Below are 17,480 nucleotides of genomic sequence, written 5' to 3'. Positions count from 1 at the left end.
CCCGTCGGGCCGTACGAGCGCGGGGCGCTCCGGGCAACCATGACGAGGTGCTGTGGGCGGCGGCGCGCACTGGCGGCCGCGTGTCTGGGGGCCGCGCTCCTGCTGCTGGGCCCCGCGCCCCGCGCCCTGCGCACCGGTGAGTGCCTGTCGGGGGTCCCCGACAGGGTGGGGGCACCTGCGGTCTCCTCCGGGGCTAGGGCAGGGGGGAGGGGGGCCGCTCAGAAAGACTCCCGGTCCGCAAGGGCTCGCGATGCGGTCTCCCAAGGCCGGGAGGGGACGGTCCGGGCCTCCCAGCCTCTGCCCAGGGACCAGGTGAGCGGTGGGCCGAGGAGGGGATTAGGCCACCCGGGTCTTTTGCCTCCTTTGCCTCAATCCACCTCTACCCCGTGTCTGCGGCTGTGGGTGGGTGGTGGCCTGACGCGCCGGTCTGGATGGGCCCCTCTGCGCACCACACGCTGCACCAGGAAGGACTCGGTCCCGAGCACCCGCCTCATGGTCAGGTGTGGGAAACAGGCAGCCCGTCGTGCCAGCCGTGTGGAGTGCCTGCTCCCCGGCGTGTGCTGGGTCTAGACTCACTCCAGAGGCCGAGGCATCGTGGGCCGCTGACCTGCTGGCTGCACAGGCTGCCAAGGGCTGGAGTTGCCCAGGCAGAGACCTGTCCTGACCTTGCCTTTTCTGGGTGTGAGTATGTGTGTGACAGTGTGTGTGCATGATTGTGTGTGTGCATATGAGGAGCCGTGGAGGCCAGGAAGGAAGGTAAGTTGAGGTCCACTCATGAGTGGCCCTGAGTGGCAGGCTAGGAATTGGGGTGCTCTCTAAATGACCATGAAGGGCCATCAGTGTTTAATACTCCCAACTCACTGGAAAAGACCCTGATGCTGGGAAAGATTGACGGCAGGAGGAGAAGGGGACGACAGAGGATGAGATGGTTGGACAGCATCATCGACTCAATGGACAGAAGTTTGAGCAAACTCTGGGAGATGGTGAAGGACAGGGAAACCTGGCGTGCTGTAGTCCATGGGGTCGCAAAAGGTCGGACACGACTGAGTGACTGAACAGCATCCCAGATGCCAGGCGAGGTCCAGGGGTTATAGGAAAACAAGACTGAGCTGACTTCCCCTGGGGCAGCCAGACACCCACCACACAAATCAGACGGTCTCAGCAGTAACGAGTGCCATGAATAAACTAACAGCAGTCTGGCCGCTGGAGAGGCCCCCTTTCTGGAGGGATGTTTGAGTTGAGATCTGAACAAGAAGTCTTGATCTGAAAGAGGAGAGGTTTCTGGAGAAGCAACCCAGGCAGAGGGCGCCTCCAGTGTTCACGGAGCGGCAGGCTGGCAGGGAGGCTGGCGCTGAGCGAGGGAGCGGGGGGCCCGGGCAGGCCGTGGAGGGGCCTGGGACTCACCATCAGCCAGCGGGAGGCCTCGGCGCAGGTTCTGCCAGCACATGGTGCCCGAGGCGGGAGTGAAATCTGTGACAGTCCCGGGCAGAGTGATCCACCCAATCAGGGCTCCATGCTGGGGCCGTGAAGCTCAGGGTGGAGAGTCACGACTTTTCCCAAAGAAAAAGGCAGGATCGATTTTTCCTTCTGAAGGGCTTGACCCCTGGAGGGCCTGCAGGTCAGCGGGGGGACTGACGGGGTCGGGTCGCGAAGCTCCGGCCAGTCTGCTCTTGCGACAGTGGCCTGGCTAGAACTTATTAACCAGAAAACTGTGTGGCAACCTCTGCTCCCTGGGCGGGGGGTCGCCCAGCACAGCGTCCCCCCAGGGCAGCCCCAAGGAGCCCCGTGTGGCTGCGCCGGGCCTATCCTTAGGGTGGGCTTGTTTTGGGTTTGCCCGTGTGGCATGGTGCCCTCCAGCCCATGGTGCTGTGAGCAGGGGCGGGGTGGTGTGCGGGCCGAGTGGGCTCCAGGAGGCCTCGGCAGTTAAGGACGCACTCTCACCGGGGCCTGGCGTCAAGCCTGCTCCTGGCCCCTTACTTGCTGTGAGGCCTCAGCATGTTTCTTTGCCTCTTGGACCCTCAGTTTTCCCATCTGTCAAATGGGATAACAGTGGTTCCGACCCCTGGGGGCATGGTGTCAGTGAGCAGAGCAGGGGCACTGTGCGCTCCTGCCCGGCTACCTGGTCTCCCGGCCACTCCTGTGCTGCCCAGGACATGCCAGCCCACGTGCAGCGGACCTACTGGGGACCCCCAGATTGCGGGCAGCTCCTTCCCTCGGCCTCCCACCCCTTCACACCCAGCTGGTTCGCTCTGAGCCACTCCAGGCATCGAGCAGCTTTCCCCGCGCATCTGCTCCGCCTGCTCCCAGCCCGTCCCTGCCCTCCCGGGTAGCTCTCTCTGTCTCTGGCACCACTCCGTCCCTCCCCCTCCCTCCCCCTCCCTCCCCCCCTCTCTCTCCCTCTCTCTCTAACCTCCTGCTATTTTTGTTTCCTTTGTCAAAGCAGAACCCACTTGTGGTTTTGCCCAAGTGGCTGCTCTGGGCTGGCGCGGGCCCCTCCCTGGCCCTCTGCTGGGAGGCCTGGGACCTGGAGGCTCCGGAAGGCACTGGGGGGCTGAGGACACAGGTGGGGGACTGGGGCAAGGGGGGTGGGGGCTGCAGGAAGCCCCGTGGGGCCCTCTGGGGACCACCCTACCCTCAGAGCCCTGGCCTCCGGCTGTGGGCGGGGGGGCTGGACCCAGGACCTTTCATCCTCCTCCACGGCAGGCCTGCCAGCCCGCCGGACCAGGGCTCTGCGCTTGCGTTGATGGGGTGGAGCTGGGCGGGGGCGGCCCAGCCCCGTAATCACTGCCCCTTGCTATTCTGGGACCTCTCCCCTTCCACCCACTGGCTCCTGGGGGCTGGTGTGGGACCCGCTTTCCCTCGGGCTGCAGTCTGGCTGGGAAAGGAGAGGCTCCACCCAGGGGCTTGTGTTTCCCATAGGCTGGGTGCTTCTGAGTCGTGGGCCCGGGGTAGAGGCAGCCTGGTTTGTTGCTCCGCCTGTCCCCCCCCCCCCCCCGCCCCGGGGGGCACCAGCCTTTCCCCACCCCCTCAGGGCCTCCACCCCCACCGGAAAGAGGTGAGGCAGCAGCTTCTGGGGCCTCGCCGCCAGCCGGCAGCCAGAGGACACAGGCAGGCCCTGTGGGCCTCTCGCCTCAAAGCCGTGGTCACAGCAGAGCCCGGCCCCTGCTCTGGGGACACTGGAGTGGGCAGGGGGCCTCAGGCTGCCAGCGGTGCGGCGGGGAGCCAGGTGCACCTGGCTCCCCGGCAAGGCCGGTCTGCCTGTCGCTGACTTGCTCCTTCAGCCAAGTCCACGGGGCAGAGCTGCAGCTCTGAGGTGCGCTAGGGGGCCCCCAGGCCTCCGCAGCCTGGACTGTCAGCGTGCAGACCGCAGGCCCCACCCGGGGGCCGGGCCGCCGCATCTCAGCGGGCCCGGTGCACGCTCGAGTTTAGGACCCACTGCCTCTGGTCACTGTGCCAACACAGCAGCTCAGCGAGCTGTTCGAGTTTGCTTGTTTGCCAGAGGTTTGTCTCAAGGAAAACTCTTGAATCCTAGCAGCATCGTAAGACTTCTCATTTTGTTGAAAGCCAAGGATCATCGAAAACTTTTTTCTTATAAATTTATTATTTTCTAATGTGATTCTGAATTATTAAAGATATTCTTGTGAATATTCCATATTCCTGTGAATTCAATATATTCTTGACAGTCACTGAATACATTTAAATTTGCAAACCTCGGTCACATAAAATGTTCTTAGCTATATTATTTTTATGAAAGTCAAACTGTTAGTCGCTCAGTTGTGTCCGACCCTTTGTGACCCCATGGGTATAGCCCTCCAAGCTCCTCTGTCCATGGGATTCTCCAGGCAAGAACACTGGAGTGAGTTGCCATTCCTTGTCCAGGGAATCTTCCCGATCCAATGATCAAACCCGGATCTCGTCAATTGTAGATTCTTTACCATCTGAGCCACCGGGGAAGCCCTATTTCTATAAGGTCCAGGACTAACATCACGTCTTTCATTTCCACTTTTTTGTAATTTGAGTTTTCACTCTTTATTTCTTGGTCAGTCTAACCAAAGACTTGACAATTTGGGTGATATTTCTAAATTAAACTTATTAGATTTTATTGGTAAGTATAATCATATCTAAGACGAATATGAGGCTGTGGCGGCTTGGGGAAGACTGAGGAACACAGCGATGAGACAGAGAGAGTCCCTACACGGACGCTGCCAGTGAAACCTGAATGTTCTGGGAGGAGGGACACGCCAGCAGGAGAGGGACAAGCCCTGCAGGCGTCCCCAGCGGCCCCTGGCCTGGGCACCTGCGCTGCCACCAGAGCCGGCAGCTTGGCAGTGCGGCCCCCGCTTCTGCCCGCCTCCCCACTGGGCCCTCACCCTCAGGCTGCACGGACATGGCTGGCAGAGGCGGGCTGTGAGATGGAGGCAGGTGGGGCTGGGTGGTCAGGGCCTTGCCCACGGGCGATGGCTTCCACTTTTCCCCTCGTTTGCTCCCGCCCGGCCCCCTGCAGCTCTGGAGGGCAAGCTCCCTGCCCTGGTGGATGGGGACCCGGTCTGTCAGTGACCCCCGAGGCAGGCGGGCCTCGGGGTACCCAGTCCCAGGGGTGGATGCAGTGTGCCCAGGCGAGTTGGCCAAGCCGCTCGGGCCACGGCCAGTCTGTCTGGTGCTGCGGCGAACGCCCCTCCCTTTGCCCCCAGCGTTCGAGAGCAGTGCCGTGAGCACCAGCTGGTTTGGCGGGAAGGGGAGGAGCCCCCTGCAGATGCTCTACGACCTGGACCAGGTAGGCGAGCCGCCCTCCCCCCTGCCGCCTCCAGCCACAGTGGCCCGAGCCTGTGTGGACCTGCTGTCCAGGGGCTGCGGCCGCCTCGGGCTCTGGCCAGGGAGCGAATGCTGGGTTGTGACGGGGCAGACGCTGGGGGCAGGCAGAGAGACCTGGGGGCGTCCAGCTGTCCATCTGCCCACCCAGCCCTCCAGGGGTGGGCTATGCTGGGCTCTGGGTGGCAGCGTTCCGCGCGGGGGACATAACGAGCAGCCGGCTCTGTGCCACCCACAGCAGGAGGGACGCAAAGGGGAGCCCCAGGCTCAGTGCCGCTGGGACAGGGAGACGGCCAGGCACACCCCCCCCCACCCCCGAGCCCGCGGGGCCACACGCTGTTCCCAGGGTGTGCTGACTGAGCGCCCAGCTCACACGTGCCCCTGCCGGCGCCCTCAGCTCCACTGAGCACCAGGCAGTTACAGGCCCTGCTCGGTAAGCAGCAGGAGGCTCACCTGCATCTCTGCCCTTGTGGCGCCGATGGGAGGGGCCTGGTGTAGGTGGAAACCCCCCCTGGGGGGGGGCGGTGGACGTTGGGGGGGTGGCAGTCAGCGCCCTGTGCCGGATCCGTGGCATCCTCCCCGCCCCTCACCCGGGCTCCCTCTGTGGTCCTGTCCCCGCAGGGCCCGCGCTCTGCCCTGGCCGAGGTGCACTGGCAGCGGCGCGAGCTGCTGCGCCGCGCCTGCAGCCGCCACACCCGGCGGCAGCGCCTGCTGCGGCCCGAGGACCTGCGGCACGTGCTGGTGGACGACGCGCGCGGCCTGCTCTACTGCTACGTCCCCAAGGTGGCCTGCACCAACTGGAAGCGCGTGCTGCTAGCGCTGAGCGGCCGCGGCCCCAGCGACCCGCGCGCTATCCCCGCGCCCGAGGCGCACGCGCCCGGCCTCCTGCCCTCGCTGGCCGACTTCAGCCCGGCCGAGGTCAACCGGCGTCTGCGCGCCTACCTGGCCTTCCTCTTCGTCCGCGAGCCTTTCGAGCGCCTGGCCTCGGCCTACCGCAACAAGCTGCAGCGGCCCTGGGGCGCCGCCTTCCAGCGCCGCTTCGGCACCGACATCGTGCGGCGCCTGCGGCCGCGCCCAAGCCCAGACGCGCTGGCCCGCGGCCACGACGTGCGCTTCTCCGAGTTCCTGGCCTACCTGCTGGACCCGCGCACGCGCCGCGACGGGCCCCTGAACGAGCACTGGGAGCGCGCCCACGCGCTCTGCCACCCGTGCCGCCTGCGCTACGACGTGGTGGGCAAGTTCGAGACGCTGGCCGAGGACGCGGCCTTCGTGCTGGGCCTCGCGGGCGCACCCGGCCTGCGCTTCCCGGAGCCGCCGCCAGGGGCCAGGGCCGCCGCGCGCGACCGCGCCGAGCGCCTCTTCCGCGACATCAGCCCCTTCTACCAGCGGCGCCTCTTCGGCCTCTACAAGATGGATTTCCTGCTCTTCAACTACTCCGTCCCCTCCTACCTGCGGCTGCGCTAGCCCGCGGCCCGGGGTGCGCGGCTGACGGCCTTGCCCTCGCCCCCTCGGGCGGACCGCGTCGTCGCACAGCCCGCCTCGCCCCCCGGGGCTGGACCCCTGGGTGCCTGACGCTGGCCTCGTCGAAGCGCCCGGGCCGGCGGGTGCGTCCTCAGGACCCCGGAGGACGGAATAATAGGCTTTCAGGCTGCGAGCGCCTGTGTTCTGCGTCTGTCCTGAACCTAACCGCTGCAGGAGATTAGAATGCTGGCTCCGCACTGGCCCCTGACCCCTGGCGCCCGCCCCACCTCACCTGCCCTGGTCACTGCCGGGCCAAGGAGAGAAGGCCCGCCCCCAACAGACCCAGGGCCGGCTGGCCTCGCCTCGGCCTCAGCGGGCAGTGACCTGCCACCCGGCGCGCCCCCGGGGGCCCTGTTCTGGCCCCTTCTGGGCCTCAGTCCAGCCAGATGCTTGGTGGTCCACCATCACCAGAGCCTGGTAGGCAACATAGGAGCAGGCTAACCAGGACCGTGGTGAGCGGGAGCTCATGTGTTTGAAATAAATGCGTTTTGTTACTTTGTGAAAAACGGGTTTGTCTCTCCTTTTGCCATTTGTTCTGGGGTCTGAGGTGGTCTGGTCTTGAGCCTAGATCACCTTCCTCGCAGGGAGTGGGGGCAAGGTTGCAGCCGGACAAATGGGGGGGGGGTGCCACGTTGTGGCTTAGGAAGGGGGCAGTGATACTGGGGAAAGCCTATCCTTTCACTCTGCCTGGGCCGAGCGCTGAAGCCACACCAGCTCAGCCAAGCCCTGTGCCTGGGGATGCCACGGCGCTGGTATGTTTGCTTTACCACCCAAGCTGTGACAGGCGTGTACATGTGCAGCACAGGGGCGCACCCTGCGTGTGCACACACACATACACACACACACACCCCACTTCCTAACACACACACGTGGCACCAGCATTTTAGACTGTGCTGTGCTTTAACAACTGCCTGAGCACCATTCCTAAGACTGTCCCAATCGGGATGGAAAGTCTGCCTCTTCCTGCTCCTCCTCCCGGGTGCAGCCGCGGCAAAAAGGCGCCCACTAACAATACCAGGCGCTTTCCCTTCAGGAGCTCTCCCCTGAAGCACTATGCCAGTGTACCCAGCACTATTCCAGAGTACTGTCACCCAGGCGCCTGGGCGTATTTGGGGGTGAACGCGAGGAAATGACGCTCACACTGCAGGGCTGACCGTCACCGCACTTTATGGATGAGAATGTGGGGCCGGCGTGCAGACGACCGTCCGGGGCCGTGAACCTGCAGCGTGGATCCGCGGGAGGCCTGGCCCGGGCTCCTTGCCTCCCCATAGGTCACCTCTGCCCAGAGGGAGCTCCCCGTGGCCTCTGTCACGAGTGCCTGGAGGCCGAGTGGCCCAGGGACAGGCGGTGCAGAGCGGCACTCCGAGGGGCGGGCGGGGGGCTGCGGGCCTGGGGAAGCGGCGGGTCAGCAGCGCCAGCTCCCAGAGGTTTCTTGGCGGTGATGGTGGCGGCTGGAGGCAGGACAGAGGCAGGAAATCCGGGGTCCCAAGCCTGGAGAAGCCACACAGAGCCCCACGCTGACCCTTGGGAGCTGGCCTGGCCCCAGGCCAGAGGAGCTGGCTGGGGCCACAACCACGACTCTGCCCCCAGGACAGACGCTCCCCTGTCCACCCCCTGCCCGGACGCCCAGCAGCAGATACCTCCCATCCTCTGCCCAGCCCAGACATGGGCCTGCCAGCCTGGGGGCAAGCCACAGCGGGTGACACCAGCACAGTGGCCACCTCTCCCTGAGGCCACCCTCCCCCTCCCGCTCCCCATCTCAGGGGCTCCGTTATCCTCAGATAAACTTGGCCTTTAGCTCCTGGGTGATCTGCCCACTGCCAGAGCTCAGGATGTGAGGCAGGGCGGTCCTGGGGGCACGCCTCAGCCCCCACCCCCTTCCTGCGGCACAAGGACCTGGCCACATGGCCTGAAGGCCCTCGGAGGGTCCGACATGACGGACCCTTCCAAGGGAGAAGCTGCGGCCCAGCCCATCAGCCCAGAGGAGCAGAGGTTGAGAGGCCAGGAGCACAGCGGAGAAGACACAGCCTCAGCCCCGAGGACCCGTGCCCACTCACGTCGGTGCGGGTGGTGGGCCTGGTGGGGCCCTTCCTAACCACACAGTGACAGTCCGGGGCAGGGCGAGTGTCCGTGCGTCTTTGCATTTGTGTGTGGGGTCTGGGTGTGTCGCTGCGTGTGCAGGGTGTGTGGGAGTGAGTGTGAGTCTCCCTGGGGCTAGATGTCCTCAGCCCGGACGTGCTGTGTCCGTGTGGTGATGGGGGTGGGGGCCGGGCCTGGTCCCCGGGCAGCGTAGCGGCCCTGGGGCTGAGACTCACCCTCGGACGGGGATGGACCTTGTAGGCAGCAGCGTCTTCTGCAGGGGCAGCTGCTCCCGCAGCAAGCTGCTCATCTTCGTGAGCTCCCAGGGCTGCAGGAGCTCTGAGCTGGTCCCCATCAGCCAGGAGAACCTGCGGGCAGTGGGGCCTTGGGGGCTGCGGCCCAGCCATGCGCAGGGGCTCTCAACACTCGGGAACCGTGCTGGGAGGCAGGTGTTGCTGGGACACTTTACGGAAGGGCAGACCAAGGGCAAGTGACTTACCCGGAGACCACACAGCTCGGAAGCAGCGGAGCCGAGGTCTGGGAGGGCGGCTGACTTGCAGCCCCACCCAGCGCCCTCTTGCTTCACTAAGGGCCACGCGGCCATGCGAGTGCCACACTGGGCCCCGGGGACGGACCGGGGCTGTGAGCTGAGGGCAGGTGCCCCTGCTGCGGGCAGCCGTGAGGAGGCTGCAGCCCCCAGGGTTGGGCTCGGGGCCGCCCTCAGCCCTCCCAGGCCCCTCAACCCAGAGAAACAGGTGCCTGGTGGAGGACCCATGCCGCCCAGGTTGTGGGGTGGACTCCGGCCCCACCCCCACACCTGGGCCCCATCACACCCCCGCAGGAGCAAGTGTGGGTAACAGGAAGCAGCCCGCCGAGGCTCTGGGGGGCCCAGCTCAGGGCCGGAGGGGTGGTGTGCAGCCCGCCGCCGGGGAGCGCGGAGCAGCTCACGTCCCCTGTGGACAGAGACCCCCACCTACTCCTGCTTCCCAGGGGGTGCTCCTGCAGGGGGCCTGTGGAAGGGGGCCCGCCTGGCTCGGGCTCGGGGTCCGGTACCTGAATGGAAACTTCCTGGCAAACTTCTCCTGCATCCTGGCCTTATTCTTCCTTCCCTGGTGGGACTTCTTAGGGGCCTTCGGGTCCATCACAGAAGGGGGCTACACTGGGGCGCGCCCTTCAGCCGGAGCTGGACGAGAGGCCGGAGGAGCCAGTCAGGACCCGAACAGCAAGGCCTCCCAGACAGCGCACAGAGACAGGGCGCCCGGGAGGGCTGTGAGCCCCCAGCGCTCAGCACACTGCCTCGGCACGCTGCTCCACAAGGCCTGCTCTGGTGCGTGTGTGTGCGTGTACACGTGTGTGCAGCTGTACGCCAAGCGTGGCTCTGAGTCGCCCCCACAGTCAAAGGGGCCCTCGGCTGACTGGCCCTGCAGGTCCCAGGTGTGCGCACCCCCCGCAGCGGCATCCACCTCCACTGCGGCCCAGCCGGGGTCACCTCGGGTCTCTCTGGGCCGTGTGGGGCCACGGCCGCGGCACCCTCAGGAGGCGGGCTGCCCCGTGCTGTCTCCAGGGGCTCCTGCCCGGGGCTGGGCTGGACTGACTGTCTCCCCCTGGGCCCCGGGAGCCCCCAGGCTGGGTCATTATGAGTAAAGCTGCCGTGGATGTTCACGCACAGGTTTCTGCACAAAGCTGTGTCCCTGTTCCTCTGTTGCAGTCGCCGGGCTGACGGAAGCCCACTGTTGTAGTTTTAAAGAGATCTGCCCCACAGCTCTCGAGCGGCTGGGCCATTTTCCCTGCCCCACAGTCACGAGTAGTTCTCTTTCAAAGGATACGACAAGAGTAAGGACGACCCAAGTTGGGGCTGAGGAGGCCTGGGCGTCAGGCCTGAGCACGGGGGCTCGTGAGCCCCTCACCCCAGTGACTGTGCTCATGAGGCCACGTCACCGTCCGCGTGACCCTCACGGGCTGAAGCCACCCCTGCCAGCCCCCTCCTGGTGTGGGGGGCCCTGGTTCCAGGCGGGGGGCCGTGCAGACACTGGCAGGACCGACCGCACCAGGCGACAGGTTCCCCGGGAGCTGGCGCCCTTGAAGCAGCCCCCACTGGCGACTCAAGGATGGGGCGGCCGGGGCAGCCGCGAGGCCTGCTCCCCACCGCACCGCCCCTGGAGGGCCTGGGGGGTTGGGGGACGAGCCCGGAGGCCTCTTTCCCGCCTTCTCACCCCCAGCCCCACAGAGTCAAGGGAGCGCCTCCCAAATACGGCGTCTCGCAGCAGTGGGGCCTGGCCCCCGACCCCTACCATGTGGCCGCTGAGCCACAGGCCCCGAGGGCGAAGGAAGCGAAGGCCCCAAGCACTGGTCTGAGCACACACGCGCCTGCACATGCGGGCACATAGCTCCCGGGGGCCCTCTGGCCTGTATCTCCACCCGTCCACCCTCGGGGGGACGCTGCCCCCTGCTTCTCTGAGCCTGAGTCGCAGCAGCTGTGTTCCTGTGACCACACTTTGCTGTCGGATCTCGTGAAATCCGGAGAGAAGCCTCGGAGAAACAAGCGCTGCTTTCCCAGGCGGGGGCTGGGTCCCCCGAAGCCTTGGTCCCCTAGGGACGGGGCAGCCCTCTGCACCAGGGCAGACCTCGGGCGAGGGACCCGGGCTGGTATTAGGGCAAGGCCTTCAGCCCCCCCGGGAGCCAGGCCAGGATGCGGGGAGCGGGCAGGGGGCGGGGTCCAGGATAGGGCGGCCCGCGGGGTATCTGTACTGCTCCCTGCGGCCCTGGTTTACTTCCCCCCCCCACCCCCCCCACCGACGGCAGACAGGCCACCACCGCCCTCTTCAGGTGAGGAGACCGAGGCTCGGGGGGAACTGCCCTGCCTGCATCTCCACCCCCGCCCTGCAGCGTCTGGGGAAGAGGTGGCGTCCAGGCTACACGGCTCCCGCAGTCCTGGAGCAGCTGGGCGACAGAGGGCACCCCAGCAGTGGCCATAGACGACACGGCCTGGAGGCGGCAGGCAAGGGCCCCCACACCCCCAGGTCGCCTGAGGACACTCTTGGCCGTGGGCCTGGGCCCGCGTGCTGCAGGGAGCCCGCTGCCACAGGCTGGGGGGCCCTGCGGGTATAGGCTGCCGCCCCCATCCCAGCGGAGACGCTGTGAGGTGTGGGTCAGAGGACCCAGCAGGGACCCCACCCAGGAGGACGCTGATGTGAGGGCCGGCTCCCCTGCAGCCAGAAGGGTGTGCGTGAGCAGACCCCCAGGCCCAGGTACTCACTGGCCACCCTGTGTGATGAACCTGGGGGAGGCGAACGCTGGCCATGGTCCTGGCTGCCATGCACCAGGCTCTGGGCCCAGGACACGGGGCCAGGCCCGCAGCCTCATCCAGCGTCAGAGCCCCCGAGGTCACAATCAGCGACTCCTGGCCAGGGAGGGGCAATGGGAGTGGCGGTGTGGGGCTGGGCTGGTGGGCACCCCGCCTCCGAGGACCCTGCATGGGAGCTTCCACAGCCACATGCGAGGGAGCAGGGCACACACGAGGCCTGGAAGCAGCGAACAACCCACCTGGGCAGAAAAAAGCTCCTTCTTCGGGGCTTCCCTGGTGGTGCGGTGGATGCGGCTCCACCCTCCCAATGCAGGGGTCACAGGCTCCATCTCTGGTTGGGAACCAAGAGGCCAGGTGCCGAGCGATGCGGACAAACAGTAAAGAGAAGCTCCTTCCCTGGCTGACCCTGACCTGAGCCCGGGCTGAAGCCCAGGAGCGGCCAGGCTGAGGTGCCTCAGGGGCAGGCGGGCGGGCGTTAGGGTGCAGCTCCGGGGTCTGCTGCCCCACGGAGACCCCATCGGGCTGGGAATCGACCGGGCCGCCGACGGACGAGCAGCGGGGAGCCTACCAGGGCGCGACCCCAGCTCAGCGTGAGGACTGGGGGCCGGAGGGGAGCGGACAGGGCAGGCGGCAGGGCTGGCGTCCGCCCTCACGTCCTGGGTCTTGACCTGGAGGTTCTCGGAGCAGCCCTGACGTGGGGCTCCGGTCCAGGGGCTTGCTGGGGGCATGAGGCAGGATGAGGCCCGAGGGGAGCCCCGTGGGGACCCCTCTTCCCGGTCCCCCTCCCCTCAGCACTTCCTGCCCTGAGGTGGGCACCCCCTCCGGGCGGGGCTGGGGGGCATCCCTGGGTCAGCAGTGAAGTCAGCCCCGCGGCAGTGGGCCGGGGGCAGCAGCCTGCTGGGGTCCAGAGGTGCGCGCAGGGCCAAGCCCGTTGTCCCCGAAGATGGAAATGAACGGAGGGGCAGACGAGCAAGATGGGAAGGAGGCCTGCAGACGGTGGAGCCCCGGGAGCCCCAGGAGCCTGCAGCTGTGCAGGGCGCTGAAGGGCCGGAGGGCCCGGTGGACTGGGCCCGTCCTGGGGAGCGCCGGCAGGGGAGCGTCCACCTGGGCTGGGCCGAGGGCCGCCTGCCCTGGGTCGCGGCTGTGAGGGGCGCCGGGTGAGCTCCCCCAACCCTGCTGGGGCCCGGCGCGCGACCCTCCTGGAGAGCCCCGTGTGAGCCCCGTGGCCGGGCGGCTGGGACTCCCGGGGCCCTGTCACACTGGTGAGGTTGCAGTGCCCGGGGGCCCGGGGCTCCGGCCCAGGTAATGGCAGGCCTGCAGGCAGGTGGGGCTCCGTGCTCCTGGTTGCTTCTGCCCCGTCCCCTCCGCGGCAGCCTGATGGTCTAACACCAGCGCTGAGAGGCCTCCACCAGGAGAGCGCGGGCCGGGTGAGGCCAGGGCGGGCCAGGTGCTCAGTGAGGCCAGCAGTGACCAGGTGTGCGTGGAGACACCTGGCATCCATGCGGAGAAGGAGAGCGGGCCGGGAGCTCCGGGGTGGACCCGGCGGCCAGCAGCGCTCACTCAAGGAGAGACGTGGCCCCTGGAGGGAAGCGCTGGGTAACGGGGCGGGCCCGAGGGACGTGCAGGCGAAAGCCACACGCTGTGCGCACCGAGGCCACCGTGGACACGGCCCTGCAGGGAGATCATGAGTCCAGTCTCGGTCAGCCTCTCTGCCCTCCTGTGGGCCCCCACCCCGACGTGGGCAGGTAAACACCTGGGTCTGAGGTCCGGGTGCGTGACGCCTGGCCTCAGACGGGGGTGTGGGCGCCGCTGGGACATCAACAGCAACTGAAGACACGCGTCCGGAGCAGAGTGTGCACGAGGGCGTAAAGAGGGCCTCGGGCCTTGGGTTAGGAGGCTCTGACGGTTCACGATCAGGCCCACAGACAGAGAAGACGCAGCGAGGGGGGTCACCAAACCCAGCCTCGCGTCGCCTGTTTCCAGACCCAAGTCTGCCTCTTCTTTTCCAATGCGGACGCCTTTTGCTTCTTTTTCTTGCCTGATTACTCTCTCTGGAATTCCAGGGTGAGTTGAATAAACAGTAGGCAAAGCAGGCATCTTTATCTTGTTCCTGACCTTAGAGAAAAAACCTTCCCATCTCATCTCTCAATACCGAGGACGGTGTGATCTGTGGGTTTTTCACCTGGGGCTTTATTGTGTTGGATTTTGCCAGATGCTTGTTCTGTACCAACTGAGACGGTCACGTAGTTTCCAAACATCATTCTATTAATATGGTGTGTCTCATCAATTGAGTTCCTTATTGTAAAACACCCTTGCACCCTGGGAATAAAACTCACTTCACATATAGTCCTTTAGAGATTTGCTGGATCTGGTTGGGTACTACTATCCTGTCGAGGACCTTTGCACCTGCGATCATCAGGGTACTCGTCTAGGTTTGCTGGTTGTGTTTCCATCCGGCTTTGGAAGCAGGAGATAGTGATGCAAAGAATGACTTGGGAAGTGGTCTCTCTTCTTCAGCTTTTTGGAAGATTTTGAGAGAAACTGCTGTTAATACTGCTTTAATGTTTCACAGAATTACACCATCTGGTCTTGGGCTTTTTTTTTTTAAAAGCTGTTGGTTTGTTTCTTTAGATCAACTTTATTAAAGCATAACTGATACACAATTAAATGCAGTTTAAAAAATGTGATAAAATACACAAAACAGTAACCATCTTGACCATTTTAAAGTGTATGGTTCGGTGCTAAACCAGTCAGTCCTAAAGGAAATAAACCCTGAATATTCACTGGAAGGACTGATGCTGAAGCTGAAGCGTCAATACTTTGGCCACCTGATGCGAAGGGCTGACTCACTGGAAAAGACCCTGATGCTGGGAAAGATTGGAGGCAGGAGGAGAAGGGGACGACAGAGGATGGGATGGTTGGATGGCATCACCGGCTCGATGGGCATGAGTGTGAGGAAACTCTGGGAGACGGTGAAGGCCAGGGAAGCCTGGAGTGCTGCAGCCCTCGGGGTCACAGAGTCTGACCTGACTTAGCAACTGAACAACAACTCTGACTGTCGTGGGGTGTAGCTCATCGAGCTCTGATCTCTGTTCCTCTGGTCATGTACTGGCCATTTGCGCATCTCCTGTGGATAAATGTCTGATAAAGTCCTTTGCCCATTTTCAACCTGGGTGTGTGTTTCTATGTTACTGGGTTTTGGAAGTTTCTCAGTACATTCCAGATATTACATTCTGGAATATATCTCTTATCAGATATGTGGCCTCAAAATCTCTCCTCTCACTCTGGGGTTTGTCTTCTTGCTCTGCACCGTGTCCTGGCGTCCTTGCCCGCACAGACTTTAAACCCCCTGAGGTCCAGTCTGTCCATTCTTCCCTGTTTCCTGTGCCTTTTGTTGCACGCAAGAGTCACTGCCAAGTCCAGCGTCGTGAAGCGCTTGCCCTGGGTTTTCTTGCAAGTTCTGTGGCTTTTGCATTCACACTTAGGTCTCTGACTCACTTTCGGCTGACGCTTGTATACGATGTTAGCAGAGATCTGACGTTACCCTTTGGTGTGGTTTCCCAGCCAGCGGGAGAAAGAGGACTCTTCCCCATGAAAGGGTCTTAGTGCTGTTTCCACCACCCGCCCGGCCTGACGCCTGAGGCCTGGCTCCCCTGTTCTCCGTGCTGGGGGCACGCTGTTCTCACAGCTGACGGTCGCAGTAAACCCCGAAACAGGAAGTGTGTGAGCTCTAACTCTGTGCTGTTTCAAGGCTGTTCTGAACGGTCAGAATCCCCTCCAGGTTCCACGGGAATTTCAGGATGGGTTCTTTCATTTTTGCAAAAGTCATTGCTGGGTTTTTGACAGAACCTGAATGTGTAGATTGCTTCAGGCACAACTGACATTTTAACAGAATTAAGTTTGCTAATCCATAAACACAGGCTGTCTTTCCACTTATTTGTCTTCTTTTCCTCGACAGTTTGTGGTTTTCACTGTACACCTGCTCCACCTCCTTGGTTAATTCAGCTCCTATGGATTCTCTTCTGGGGGCTACTGTGAGTGGAATCAGTTTCTTCACTTCGCGACGGATCGCGGTTGGTGTACAGACTTTCGCCGGACTTCCTGGAGTTCATTTCGCATCCTGCGACCTGCTGAGCTCATTCACCAGGTCCAACAGCTTCTGTGTCTGGGCATGAGGCATCTTCAGTATTTGCTACATCTACAACCCCATCATCTGTGAATAGAGATGATTCAACTTCTTTTTCTTGCCTAATTGCTCTGCATAGAACTTTTAATAAGGACTCTGGTGAACACAAGTGGCAGAAGGGGACAGCCTTGTCTTGTTAGATGATCACTCTGGGGTTTTTACATACGGCTTTTGTGACACAGAGGTAGTTTTCCTCTATTCCTAGTTCGCTGAGTACTTTTTAATCAGGACAGTGGGTTGAGTTTAGTCGAATGCTCTTTCCGCATCAACTGATATCATGTGATTCTTTTTCCTTCATTCTGTCGATGAGGTATACTATGCTGATTGGACTCTGCATGTTGAACCATTCTTGCATTCCAGACACAAGTCTCAGCTGGTTACAGTGTTCAATCCTAGGAGAAAAACTACTTGAAGGAGAAGAGGTGGTGACTAGATGCCAATGCCGAAACAACACAGACAGCTGTATTACCTGGCCAAGATGCTAAAACAGCCGTTACGAAAAATGCTCCAAGTGAGAGAAAACACTCCGCCTGCGTTGCACCCTGTTCGACTGCCGCCAGCCCACGTGCAGGAACCAGCAACGTCTTCCAGGGGCCACTGTGCTGCCGCCACGGCAACCGCTCCCCCCTTGCCTGCTCGTGTCTCCTCAGTAACTGGACCCCGAGACTGAAGGCCGGGCGCCCCGCCCCTCTGCTGCCCCCTCTGCCGCCTCCGGGGAGGGCGGCAAACACCCCGTGCACAGATGGTGACCCCGACCTGCTTACTGGCCTAAAGTTTCTTTTAAAAAGAAGTTCTGACCACAGGACCAGTGGGCCGGTGGGTGGCGGGCAGCCCAGGACCACACCGTGGTCTGGAACCCTGGACTTGGGGCTGGGAGGTCTGCTCGGGAAGAAACAGGCTCCTTCCCAGGGAAGGTTTCCCACCTTCAGCCCTTTTAGATGCCGACAGGCGTGCACACCCCAAGTGAAGCCCCTGACATCACCTGGTTATTTGCTGAACCAGGCTGTGAGTAAACAGACTGTGAACAGAACCGTTTTAAATAACTTTAAATTAGATTTCCCATAACACAGTACTGAGAATGTTTTCATATTACTCTGAAGCTCAACACGCTGAACACGCCCACTGGAGTCAGTTTCATAACAGAGACTGTTTCCGTGGAAGCAACAGGGAGGGGGTCAAACCGCAGCAAGCAGGAGCGCTGACGTGGGTGAGTCAGTCGAGAGAGGCCTTGCAGAGGAGCTGGCGGGCAGAGGTCGGTCTTAGCTCACCTGGCGGCTCCGAGCAAAGACGTCAAGGAGGCAGCGAGCCTGCCCTCCCGTCAGCCCAGCCGGGCAGCGGGCCCCCCGCGCCGTCCCGCCTCCTGTCCCCCGGCAGCGCGCGGGCTTCCTGAGCCACACGCGCCGTCTCACCGCGCAGGGCGGGACAGGACGGGGCGGCAGGGTCTAGCCTCAGCAGCCCTTCTGCGTGATGTCCAGTCCCGATGCCTTGGTGATCTCCAAGGTGGTGAACACCTGCCCAGGGGAGGAAAGACAGCGACTCCCAGGCAGCTGTGCGGACACCAGCTTTGGGAGGGCGCGTCCC

The 17,480-nt window shown here is 63.2% G+C and overlaps 3 protein-coding genes across 4 annotated transcripts in view; 1 reads left to right on the top strand and 2 right to left on the bottom strand.

Moving 5' to 3' along the window:
• On the top strand, nucleotides 1-6,354 carry CHST13 (carbohydrate sulfotransferase 13). Its single transcript, XM_065935457.1, has 3 exons — nucleotides 1-136; nucleotides 4,692-4,774; nucleotides 5,431-6,354. The coding sequence occupies exons 1-3, from the start codon at nucleotides 40-42 to the stop codon at nucleotides 6,271-6,273; spliced, it is 1,023 nt and encodes a 340-aa protein (XP_065791529.1). The 5' UTR covers nucleotides 1-39; the 3' UTR covers nucleotides 6,274-6,354.
• A 1,284-nt stretch (nucleotides 6,355-7,638) lies between these two features.
• On the bottom strand, nucleotides 7,639-9,551 carry C4H3orf22 (chromosome 4 C3orf22 homolog). Its single transcript, XM_065932330.1, is given in 4 exon segments — nucleotides 7,639-7,712; nucleotides 7,715-7,821; nucleotides 8,646-8,777; nucleotides 9,463-9,551. Coding segments are annotated over 4 exon segments (402 nt in total).
• A 4,729-nt stretch (nucleotides 9,552-14,280) lies between these two features.
• The window catches only part of TXNRD3 (thioredoxin reductase 3), a 35,638-nt gene continuing 32,438 nt past the window's right edge, over nucleotides 14,281-17,480 (bottom strand). For both annotated transcript variants that reach the window (XM_065934050.1, XM_065934049.1), the window contains exon 16: nucleotides 14,281-17,410. In XM_065934050.1, coding sequence (XP_065790122.1) covers nucleotides 17,348-17,410 — 63 coding nt within the window. In that variant the 3' untranslated portion in view covers nucleotides 14,281-17,347. The remainder of the gene's footprint in view (nucleotides 17,411-17,480) is intronic.

This window comes from Muntiacus reevesi, chromosome 4 (genome assembly GCF_963930625.1).
Source record: "Muntiacus reevesi chromosome 4, mMunRee1.1, whole genome shotgun sequence".
NCBI classification, from domain to species: Eukaryota; Metazoa; Chordata; class Mammalia; order Artiodactyla; family Cervidae; genus Muntiacus; species Muntiacus reevesi.
The sequence above is the reverse complement of the archived record's forward strand: the minus strand, read 5'-3'. Positions and strand labels throughout refer to the sequence as shown.